At 51.0% G+C, this 12202-nt stretch overlaps 1 protein-coding gene across 1 annotated transcript in view; it reads left to right on the plus strand.

Moving 5' to 3' along the window:
* The first annotated feature begins 4306 nt into the window (after window positions 1-4306).
* The window catches only part of LOC149328299 (neprilysin-11-like), a 48187-nt gene continuing 40291 nt past the window's right edge, over window positions 4307-12202 (plus strand). The window contains exon 1 of the mRNA XM_089560306.1: window positions 4307-4856. Within this exon, the coding sequence (XP_089416432.1) occupies window positions 4489-4856 (368 nt within the window). The 5' untranslated portion in view covers window positions 4307-4488. The remainder of the gene's footprint in view (window positions 4857-12202) is intronic.

Here is a 12202-nt window from a genome sequence, read left to right on the forward strand (position 1 = left end):
TCCTCGGCGCTGTGCTCGTACAGTGGCAGGACGGCGCTGAGCGAGTCATCGCGTACGCTAGCCGGACTTTGTCCCGTGCTGAATCCAATTATTCCACCACCGAGAAAGAATGTCTGACTGTAGTCTGGGCAGTGATGAAATTTCGCCCGTATCTTTATGGCCGCCGCTTCCAGGTCGTGAGCGACCATCATTCTCTTTGCTGGTTAACGAACTTGCGCGATCCCTCTCGACGCCTTGCACGTTGGAGTTTATGTCTACAGGAGTTCGACATGACCATGGTGTATAAGTCCGGGCGCCAGCACAACGACGCCGACTGCTTGTCCCGTTCGCCAATCCAATCGGCGAACGAAGACGAAGAGCCCGACTTTCCTCTTATCGCAACTGTCGACGCAGTCACTGTTTCGCAGCACCAACGTGACGACCCGGGGTTAGCACCACTCATCGACATCCTGCAAGCGCGTACTACGGAAGTACCCCGTCCCTTCGCCAGAACGCACTCCTCGTTTTGTCTCCTAAACGACGTGCTGTACAAGATCAACTTTTCTCCAACGGGAATGGATTATCTCCTCGTCGTGCCAGAGTCTCTCCGCGACGAAGTCTTGCAGGCGTGTCATGATGAGCCCACCGCCGGTCACCTCGGCTATGCTCGAACTTTGGGTCGCATTCAAAAGGGTTTTTACTGGCCCAAACTTGCTGCGGCAGTGCGCTACTATGTACGGACGTGCCACGATTGCCAGCGACGGAAAATACCGTCTGTAAGGCCAGCTAGTTTACTGCAGCCTGTCCAAGTGCTCAGACTTCCATTCGAGTAGGTTGGCATGGACTTGTTGGGCCCTTTTCCAACTTCCTCCACGGGCAACCGATGGATAATAGTCGCTACCGATTACCTCACGCGCCATGCTGAAAGAAAGGCCCTCGAACGAGGCACGGCAGCCGAAGCAGCGAAATTTTTCGTCGAGCGCATCGTCCTCAGGCATGGGGCCCGTCAGTTGTCATAACGGATCGAAGCACAGCTTTCAGGGCCAAGCTGCTGGAATCCGTCATGCAGCTGAGTGACACTACCCACCGTAAATCAACCGCCTACCATCCACAGACGAATAGCCTGACCGAACGTCCCAACAAAACGCTCGCCGACATGCTGTCTATGTACGTGGATGTTGAACATCGGTCTTGGGATGACATCCTACCGTACGTCACATTCACCTACAATACGTCGGAACAAGAGACCACGCGCATGACGCCCTTCTCTCTGTTGTATGGCCGCGAAGTGTCCACCATGCTAGAAGCCATGTTGCCCCATCACGGCCATTCTCCCGAAGTTGGAACCGAGGAATTTATTTAGCGCGCCGAAGAAGCACGGCAGCTTGCGCGACTGCGCATCTGGAACCAGCAAGGCCGAGACGCTCGGCGTTACAATCACCGCCACCGAGTAGTGACCTTCGAAACGGACGACAGGGTGTGGGTGTGGACTCCGATTCGACGCCAAGGACTTTCCGAAAAACTGCTAAAGCAGTACTTCGGTCCCTACAGAGTGGTCCACCAGCTGAGAGACGTCACATACGAACTTCTTCCCGACGGGTCTTCTACTACTCATCACCGCCAGCAGAAGCCCGAAGTCGTCCACGTCGTGCGAATGAAGCCGTACTTTTCGCGCGAGCTCCGCTAGCAACCTACCGCCACGCCATCACCGCTTGCGTCTTGTGACTGTTCATTTTCTCACCATCCTCGCTTACGAACTGCTTATTTTTTCCATGTTCTTGTGAACTGCTTTTCTTACCTTCTTTTTTGCGCATGCATCGCGTCGATGTTTTTATTTTAGGGAGGGGGGTAATGCCGCGTTTCCACAAGCAGCCGCTGGGCGGCTGCTCTTCGCAAGTCGCGTGCACCGGCGAGTGAAAGAAAGAAGATCGGTCTCGGCCTCCTCTGGATGCTCTTGGCTTGTTCTCCGGTGCCGTCCAGGTCAACCCCCCATTAAAGCCTTTCGGTTACGAGCCCCAACGGCTACGTAACAATATTTATTCCAGCTCACTGGGAGCAATGCAACAACTAAGAGACATGAAATGTAAATCGGGGCGTAGATCCTTTATATCAAGAAAGAAATGATGTTCTTTCAGCAACAATGAACGCAGAAAGATGCTCTGAGCATTGACGATAGGAAAGCGCAGGTCCAACACATCAAGTTCCTAACGCTATCGCTTTTCTTACAAACCTCTTTTTAGACCTCAGCTTCACTCTTGCTTTATTGTCGCCCTCTTCAATGAGAACTACACGTGCCGCGACGCCCATTCACTTGTGCCATCCTTTATAACTCAATTTGCCTCGAGGAGGTATGTTTAGAAGGACAAGAGCTAGGAAGGAAGGCCCTTACCCTACTGGCAGGTAGTATGCTGGTGGGATCTTAAGGAGACAAAGGCAACCAAGCAGTCGTTCGCAATGTTCCACTCTGGCCGCTGTTATGGATGTTCATACATTCTGCGGGGGCGCGCAGAGACAAAGGTCTCACGTAGATCAATTGTCGGCCTAATGCGATATACTCATAAAATGGATCAGGCTGGTGGACAAGGATGAGGCCTAGACCATAGCAGACCGCTACGCCCGCCGCTGCGGTCTTCAATGTTCCCCTCAAAAATCGGAATTTGTGCACCTCCGCCCCTCCGAGAAGTGCACAACTAAAATATCTATCTCTCTTGAGAGTGGTCCCATACGCGAAAGTGATGAGATACGGGTACTCGGACTCTACATCCACAAACACAGGCGGCCAGGCACTACATTGGCCAAACTCCGTAAGGTGGGGGACCAGGTGGGCCGCATGGTCCGCCGGGTTTCCAACAAACGCGGAGGGTTACGAAGTAAGGATGCCTTGCGGCTGGCAAACGCCTTCGTAACTAGTCGAATTCTCTATTCGACTCCTTATCTCCACCTACGGAAACAAGAGGAGGACGCCCTTGAGGTCATCCTTCGCAAAATTGTTAAACGTGCCCTTGACCTCACTATCACTACTTCAAACAGCCGGAATATGGCTCTTGGGGTGGTGAATACTTTCCGGGAGCTCCGGGAGGCGCACCTTACAAACCAGTACACGCGCTTGTCGCTTACGGAGTCGGCTCGCCGCCTTCTTGCTCGACTCCATATCCAACACACCCCTCCAATGGAAGACAGGTTTCGCATCCCGGAACTGTGGAGACGTGCCGTCCACGTGCGGCCTCTTCCAGCAAACATGTCACATGAAGACCATAATGGTCGGCGCCTGGCACGAGCGGAAGCGCTAGCCCGATATTATGGCAACAAAACAGGTGTATACTACGTGGACGGCTCCGGCCCTCACCAAGGGGGATGGTACACGGCCGCGGTAGTTCACAACAGCAACACAGTTAACGGCCTCACTTTCAGAGCCCGCAGTGCAACACAAGCAGAAGAGGTCGCGATTGCTCTCGCGGCCTCACATTCCAATTCAAAATACATAATCACCGACTCGCGAGGGGCCTGTCGGAACGTCGAACAAGGCTGCACTCCCTTCCTAGCCTATCGAATATACCAAAATTGCATACGGGATACGGACCCCGCACACCGTTACCTCATATGGGCCCCTGATCATCAGGGGTTGGCAGGAAACGAGGCAGCAGACGCAGCCGCCCGCGCGCTCTCTCACCGGGCTGTTTTCTCCTCCCCATCCGATCAGGAACCCGATTTTAATCCGGTCTATACATTCAAAGATATTACAACATATTATCAAAATTGTCATCGCCTTTACCTTAGCCCATGTCAAGGCCTGAAGAAGGCGGATGAGCGGCTCCTTCTCCGCCTTCTCACCAATACTTTGCTGTGCCCGGCAGCCCTAAAACATTTTGACCCCTCCTTTAGCGGCAGCTGCCCACACTGTAGTGCAGTGTCTTCTGACACCTATCACATGGTGTGGGCCTGCCCCTCCAACCCCGCTATTCCCCCCATCCCCAACCCAACCCGGGAGGACTGGGAGGCGACCCTGCTCGGCTGCCACGACTTACAGGCCCAACAAGCCTTAGTCGGGCGCGCCCGGGCGGGGGCAACCGCCACTGGGGTCCCATACTAGGGACCTCCACCTAGTGTTTGTAAGGATCGGTTCCTTACGGGCTGATCCAATCATACCTCCTGTTCATTCGTAATAAATGTTTTGACCACCACCACCACGTACGCTGTTCTCCAAGACTATTCAAATTACAGCTCCAGCAACAACGTAAGGCATATGACAACGGTTTCCAAAAATTACAACTCGCTAATACTGTGACGCAACAGTAATCAACGGACGGAAATCACACCGTAATGGACATCAACGTATCTCGTGCTACCGGCCGCGAGGCAGCACGCGCAGAAGAAGAAGAAAAGCGCATAGCTGGCGAACCGGTCTCCATTGCTGCGATTCCTTCCTTCAGGCACTTAGAAGAAGCTCAGGTCTGCGAGTCTAATCATCGAACATACGGAACTCAGGCATTTTGACCTAAGTGGGGTGCTATGGAGTCCGTCTTACTGGCGGGCTCGGAGGAACGCTTCTCAAGGCGAGAGGATACCGGCAGTTGGCATCTGCCGGGGCAGCGCAGGGTCGCAGACTCCGAGAAGCGTCGTAAGCAGCGCAGCGTGGTGTCCAGAGGTGACTCCGATCCAGAGCGGTGGCCTCCCGAAGACACCTCGCACTCTGGCCGTTGGCTCCGCTACACTTCGTTCGTGGTCGGCCTCGCCGCGGCAGCGTCGGCCACGCTGTTCGTGACGCCCGTCGTACTTATGGACCAGATGGGAATCTGTCTGCAGGGCTGCTTCTCCCTGGACGAAGACCTGAGGCGCTCCCTGGACAGCACCGTACATCCGTGCGACGACTTCTACAGGTGAGAATCGATATCCCGTCTTTGCGCTTGTGTTCACGTGAAGCTGGCAGGGCGTCCCCTGAACCGCACCGTACAGGAAGGAAGGAAGTAGGAGTGAAAGAAGAAAAAGGGGCTGTAATGAAGAAAATCAAAAATATTATTTGAGGAAAGAAAATTATGCAGTAGCTTTCTCGCATGTATCGATGGACAGCCGCCAAAAGCATGCAGACAGCCTTCTCTCGACAACGATGAGGCATTAAAGGATTTGGCCTTAAAAAGGCTAGTTCTCTTTGTCGGTGGACAGGTTTGGTTTGGTTTATGGGGTTTAACGTCCCAAAGCGACTAAGGCGTCTCTCATAGCCTTAGTCGCTTTGGGACGTTAAACCCCATAAACCAAACCAAACCTCAAGCTCGCCACGAATGCCGACTACACTAAACGCTTCGTAACTCGGTGTTTCAGTCTCCTTTTGTGGTGTGCTTGAGGCATCCACCGACAAATTAAACAGGCTACGCCTTTCCTTTTCTCAAAACCGAGAGAGGTTTTACGCCGCGAATAAAATTAGACTGCAAGCCTCCTCTGCTATCGCTCTCTGTCTCTCTCTCTCGTTTCTGCGTAAGCTTAAAGCGTGACGGAGGGTGGCGTTGCCGGGTCGTGTCTTAGACGATGAGCAGGCGGAGCGGCCTCAGAACACCGGTGCACTTCGCGTTGCTTATAAATGAGCAGCAGGGTTATAAGCAATGCTAGCGCACGTATTACGCTGTTCAACTATGCAAAGCGGCTGTATTGTTATTGCGAAGGCAATACTGCGGTAACTAACGGCCCTTCGCGTAGCAGCGGCCGGTAGCCACGTTTGACCTTTAGAATGACCTCTGACGTAGCAACCGTCGCGGTGGACACCTGAACCTCGCCGTGCAAGAAGGGAGGTAGTGGGAGTGAAAGAAGACGAAGAGGAGCCGTAGTGAAGAGAATGAAAATTCTGGTGGATACCCGGGTGGATACCCGAACCGCGCGTAAGGGCCTTAAGGAAAATGAAATGAAATGAAAATTGGTTTTAAGGAAAGCAAATGCCTGTCTCTCATATCTTGGTGTACACCCGAAAGGAATGCACACTGCAGTATATGTCTCTAAATCAACCTTCTAAGACAGCACCGTATTCACTAACTCCGCCTCTCTGCAGCTTTTCGCTTCGAGATATCCAGACTTAACCTTCGCTAAGCCACAGCCAATTTTTATTGCGAAAGCAATACTACTCGCAATTTCAAGCCTTCGCATGACCCGGCCGTTGTTAATTGACCATTAGCGGAGTGAATATGGGCGACCAACTCGCTCCTTCAGATAGCCCGGCTGCAGTTACGGTGTGTGTTTGCCGCGCTGCGCACCTGTGGGGCTACTGCCGCTGTGAGGTAATACCAGCTGTAGATTGTTTTCTTTCTCTCAGTCGCAACCACATCAAAAACAAAATATTAAAAAAATTACCGAAGACGCTTCAAGTCATCTCGCAGCGGCGGCCGGTAGCCACGCATGACCTGTAGACGCGACGCACTGCGTTCCTTCAGTTGGAGGCGCTGCGCTTTTGCTTTCGCAATCTACCAGGCTTAAACAAAGCTAAGCAGTAGTAAGGTGGAAAGTTGGGCGAGTTGAATCTTTCTTATTCATAATGAAGTTAGCGCCAAAAACGAGGACCAAAGTAGGAGAGAAGACACAACATGAGCGCTTTTTCGCAACTAAAACTTTAACGGAAGAACGCATGACATATATACCCATCTCGTGAAGAAAATCAAAGGAACATACATGATAACGTCAAGATAAACCTTAGCGGTCGATACATCTGAAGAGTGCTCAGGTAACATAAAAGGTGCGAAAACAGGAAACTTCACGGTCACAATCACGAAGAGCAAACCCAAATACCCAAAAAATCATAAACGGGGAGGGAAGGAAATGATATTAATTCCACTTGAGGTACAGGTATGCCAGCTCCTTTGCTGTTAAAGAAATTGACGGCGCGCTTATGCATGAATTTCCCTGTCACGAAATATAAAAAGCCTCTAATTTCGCACTGGAGGCGTTCTTTGTGATGTGACAGAATTTCAGCCTTCGCATAAAGGCGATTGCATTTTTTCTTGCACACTGGCCCACAATACGGCACCCAATCCGGCTTACACTTTTTACATCCCTGGCAATGGTCAACCAAATGCGAGGACTTCGACCCAGAGATCTAATTCTCGTAAACGTGCGGCTAAAAGAACACGAGAAATCGATCTCTGAGTCGAAGTCCTCGCATTTGGTTGACCATTGCCAGTGATGTAAAAAGTGTAAGCCGGTTGGGTGCCGGATTACGGGCTAATGTGGAAGAAAAAATGCAATCTTCTTTATGCGCAGACTGAAATTTTGTCACATCACAAAGAACGCCTCCAGCGCGAAATTAGAGGCTTTTTATATTTCGCGGCAGGGAAGTTCATGCATAAGCGCGCCGTCAATTTCTTTCTGAGCAAAGCAGCTGGCATACCTGGACCACACGTGGAATTAATATCATTTCCTTCCCTCCTTTTTTGTTTTTTTTTTGGGGGGGTATTTGGGTTTGCTCTTTGTGATTGTGACCGTGAAATTTCCTGTTCTTGCACCTTTTATGTTACCAGAGCATTCTTCAGATGTATCGCCCTCTAAGGTTTACCTTGACGTTATCATGTATGTTCCTTTGATTTTCTTCACGAGATGTGTATATATGTGATGTGTTCTTCCATTAAAGTTTTAGTTGTGAAAAAGCGATCGTATTGTGTCTTCTCTCCTACTTTGGTCCTCGTTTTTGGCGCTAACTTCATAATGAAAGCTAATCCCCCGCCAATTTTTTTTTTTGTGCGAAAGCAGTACTACGCTAGTCGGCGAGCCATTTCGCCGAGCTGTGGAAAGGTGAAGCTGCGCATGCGCGAGGAGCAGGTGACGTCACACGGTGCACAGCTGGCGCGCCGGGGCCGCCGCCGGAGCCGCCGCCGCCGCCGGGCGCTCTCCATCGCCTCACCGACTGTCTCCCCCCGCCCCTCACTCTGTCTCCCCGTCTCTCGGTCTCTCTCTCTGATGCGCAGTAGCGATTGCAGAAGAGTCTTCGAAACACTTTGACTGCCTCTGTGCCAGTGGCGAAGTCACACATAGTTAAGTACTAATTACTATGTAATCACAAATGACTAATTAATGCCAAATTACAGAATAATGACTAAACACAAAATAACTGCTAATTAATGACGCTTAAGCTTCGCCTTAGTGGAACGCGACAACGTGTTGCAGCGCTGCCAGGGAGTCCACGGAACACCACCACCCGTTCGGCGCGATGCCTTGCCCTTTTAACGCAGCCCTTTTTGAGGAAAGAAAATCGCGCAGTAATTCTCTGTCATCTCGGTGGACGCCTGAACCACACCATACAGGAAAGGAGAGAGTCGGAGTGAAAGAAGAAAGAGAAAGAGGAGCCGTAATTATGGAAATGTGAATTGTATTTGAAGAAAAGAAATTACGCAGTAACTGTCTCACATATCTCGCTAGACAACCGTCATCCCTCTGTAGACGACAGGAGGAAGTGGGAGTGAAAGAAGACAGAAAAAGAGAGGCCGTAATGAAGAAAATGAAAATTGTATTTCAGTAAAGGAAATTACGCAGTAATTCTCTCACACTTGGTCTACGCGCATGCACAGATGGGGCTCTCCGGGGCGGCGCGAAATCGCTCACACCTAGTGTAGTGTTGCTTCCGCAACAAAACTGCTAGTGGCTTAGCTCTGCTATGCCTGGGTATACATAGCGTAAGGGGAGAGCGAGGTGTCCACGTCTGGGTGGACGCCTGAACCAGAGGGATGGCGCATAACTGCCCTCCGTGAACCAATACACGCGGCTCATGCAGACGGCCCCTGGGCGCCGCCTGCTAAACCGCTTACCCATCCAACACGGCTGCACTCCAGAGGAGGCGGAGCGCCATATGCTCTGGGTCTCCCCGCTCTCCCGTAACATGGACACCGACATGCACGAAAACAGACGACAAGCGCGGGCTCGGGCTCTTGAGAGACAACACGGCTCCCGATCTGGTGTATATCGACTGTTGCGGAAATAAACGCGCCCCGTAAAATGTTTCTTTTAGCTAAACGGGCTCATTGTTCGAGCTCAAATTAAGCTGCTCGGTCAGCTATCGCACCGGTGGCGCCATCTCGTTCGTTGGTAGTGAAGAATCAGCAAAGGAAGGGGGTTTCGGGGGGTTTGGAGACGCTCTTTAAACTGGTTTTTTAATGCTCGCAGAAAACTTAGCTTGCTGAAAACTTAATTTTGCCAAGCTAAGTTTTCTGTGAGAATTAAAAAACCAGTTGAAAGAGCGTCTTCAAATCCCCCGAAACCCCTTCCTTTGCTGATTGTTCACTACCAACAAATGAGATGGCGCCACCGGTGCGATAACTGACAGAGCAGCTTAATTTCCTTCGTCGTCGCCGCACACGATGTGAATATCCGACTTATTCTGTTCCAATCAGGTACGTACCCCAAGCAAACGTGGTATTAAACAATTCTGCCGACCAAATGCCATTTCTATGCGAAATTTGAGCTCGAACAATGAGCCCGTTTAGCTGAAAGAAGCATTTTACGGGGCGCGTTTATTTCCGCAACACGCGATATTATGTAGACGTAGCAGGGCCATCGCCCGCGGGATTTTACACGGCCGCTGTCGGTCACCAGGAAATGCACGTTGATGGACTCTCCTTTCGAGCCCCGAATTCAATACGAGCCGAGGAAGTAGCGATAGCGCTTGCTGCCGCCCACGCCAATTCGAGAATCATCATTACGGACTCCTGAAAAGCATGTGATCATTACTCTGCAGGGGAGATCTCCCCCTTAGCTGCTTGCATTCTAAGACGGACTGCCACTGATCCAACACTGAAAAGAATCATTTGTGTTCCTAGCCACCAGGGCTTACGAGGTAATGAGGCCGCTGACGCGGCTGCCCGAGCGCTTATTCAACGGGGTCCTCATCCCAGCTCTTCTGGCTCGGAGACTAACCAGCCGCTGTTTCGATTCAGAGAAATAATAACGCATTATAGCGAAAACCACCGCCTTTTCCCGGCCCCTGCAAAGGGGCTGAGTAAGACGGAGGACAGAACTTTAAGGCGCCTGCAGACAGGTACTCTACTCTGTCCTGCAATCATAAAACATTACGATCCTAACACGGATGGGTGATGCCCTCACTGTGGCGAGACCTGTGATATCTTCCATATGGTGTGGGCATGTACTCAAAATCCCCACCTCCCTCCTTACCCTACCCCTTCCAGAGAGGCATGGGAGACTGCCCTCCTCAACTGCTCCTCGCTTGAGTCCCAAATTGCTCTGGCGAAACGGGCGAGAGACGGGGCCTTGTCATGCGGTGTCCCGGACTAGGGACGCCGACCATGTAGCGGGGCCACTCTGTGGCTCCCAAACACTATTTCATCAATTAAAAGTTCTCACCACCACCATCGCATAAGTAATAGGCCGTAGGCGTTCGTTGTTTTATTTTCCTCCTCTGGAAAATAAAGTGAATTGAATTGAAAATTGAATTGAATTTTACACTCCGGTGATTTCAATGAAAGGAAGTGCGCATGTCTCCCTTGGTCAGTGGACGCCTGAATCGTGCTTATTGATACGTCGAGGGATGAGAGAGAGATGTGAGCTGCAGGCATTGACAAGGTTGTGCCAGAAATGCGGCGCTGAATCCATAGGCCACGGGCGTTCATTGTGTTCCTTGGCGTTGTCATCGTTTTAACTCCGCTCATTTTAAGGAACGGAAGGCGAGCGCGCGCGGCGAGGCACGCCAGCTCTGCATAGTGAGGTCCCTTGGTCCTCGCGCATGCACAGTATGGTCGTGCAAGAGCACGCAAAACGGCGAGACTGGGCAATGTAGATCACGCAACAATATATGGCTACGTGCAGGTGTTGCTTTCGCAATCCTCCAGGTTTAATCGGAGCTAAACCACAGCCAATTTTTTTTTACCTGGCAAAGCAATGCTCTGCTTGGAGTCTGTCTTGTGCTGTAGAGGAGAGTCCACATTATTTTCCAAGATCTTTGGCTTTAGCTTAACACAATAACCAAGTACGAACTGTATGGACTGCACTTTTTATGAGTTCTTTGCCATTGCCTCTCAGCCATTGTGACGGCTTGTGGCAACGGTGCTTTGAGGGCCGTTATATCCAGTTTGCTTGTTCGTAGAAAGGAAATTGGTTTTTGAGGAAAGGAAATTGCACAGTATCTGTCTCACATAACTCGTTGGACACGTGAACCACGCCGTAAGCGAAGGAAGGAAGGTGGGAGTGAAAGAAGAAAGAGAGAAAGATGGGCCGTAGTGGAGGTCTGCGGGATAATTTCGACCACCTGGGGATCATAACGTGCACTGATATCGCTCAGCTCACAAGCGCCTTTTGTGTTTTAAGGCGAAAGCTTTTAATAGCTCGATCTCCCGTCTGTGCGTAGGCGTTTCATCTAGCGCCTAGGGTGACCATCACACGGATGACGGGTGTACATCGAGATGTGACACAGTTACTGCGTAATTTCCTCTCCTAAAATACAATTTTCATTTTCTTCATTGCGGGCCCTCTTTCTTCTTTCACTCCCACTTCCTACCTTCCTGTACGGTGCGGTTCAGGTGTCCACCAAGTTGACAGATAATAACTGCGCCATTTCCGTGCCTTAAAAATCGCTGCGTTCAAAGGGTTTCCAACAGGCAAAGCATCGCGCCGAACGGGTGGTGGCGTTCCGTTCCGTGAACTCCTTGGCAGCGCTACAACACGCTGTCGCGTTCCACTCCTAAAGGCGACGCTTAAGCGCCATTCATTAGCAGTTAATTAGGATTGATCATTAATCAGTAATTCGCCATAAATTAGGAATTTGTCACATTCTAATTAGTCATTATGTGTGACGTCATGCAGTGGTGACGTCAACACTTCCACAGAGGCAGTCAAAGTGGTGCGGAAAACGCTTTCCCCTCTACGAACTTTAGACAGTGAAAGTGCCCCTGAATTTTTCGTCTCTAACATGGCTCCAAACACAGCGTATTCTATGTAGACGTTGCGGGTCCACACCGTTCCAGGGGCGGACGGTAAACGGCCGAAGTCATTCACGAGGAAAGACAGGTGGGCTGCCTCACTTTTAAGGCCCCTAGCTTTACCCACGCGGAGGAGGTAGCAATCGCCGTGGCTGCTTCCCACCCTGAATCAAATTCATCTTATCCGACTCGCGAGGGGCCTGTCGGAATTAGGAGCTGGGCAGGGTAGTGCCTACAGCACAAATAATACTTCGAAGAGCTGCTCGGGATCAGGACCCTACGATCTGATTCCTCATTTGGACTCCAGGTCACCAGGGTTTACCAGGGAA

This window comes from Amblyomma mixtum, chromosome 9 (assembly GCF_055824585.1).
Source record: "Amblyomma mixtum isolate Tamu chromosome 9, ASM5582458v1, whole genome shotgun sequence".
Taxonomy (NCBI): Eukaryota; Metazoa; Arthropoda; class Arachnida; order Ixodida; family Ixodidae; genus Amblyomma; species Amblyomma mixtum.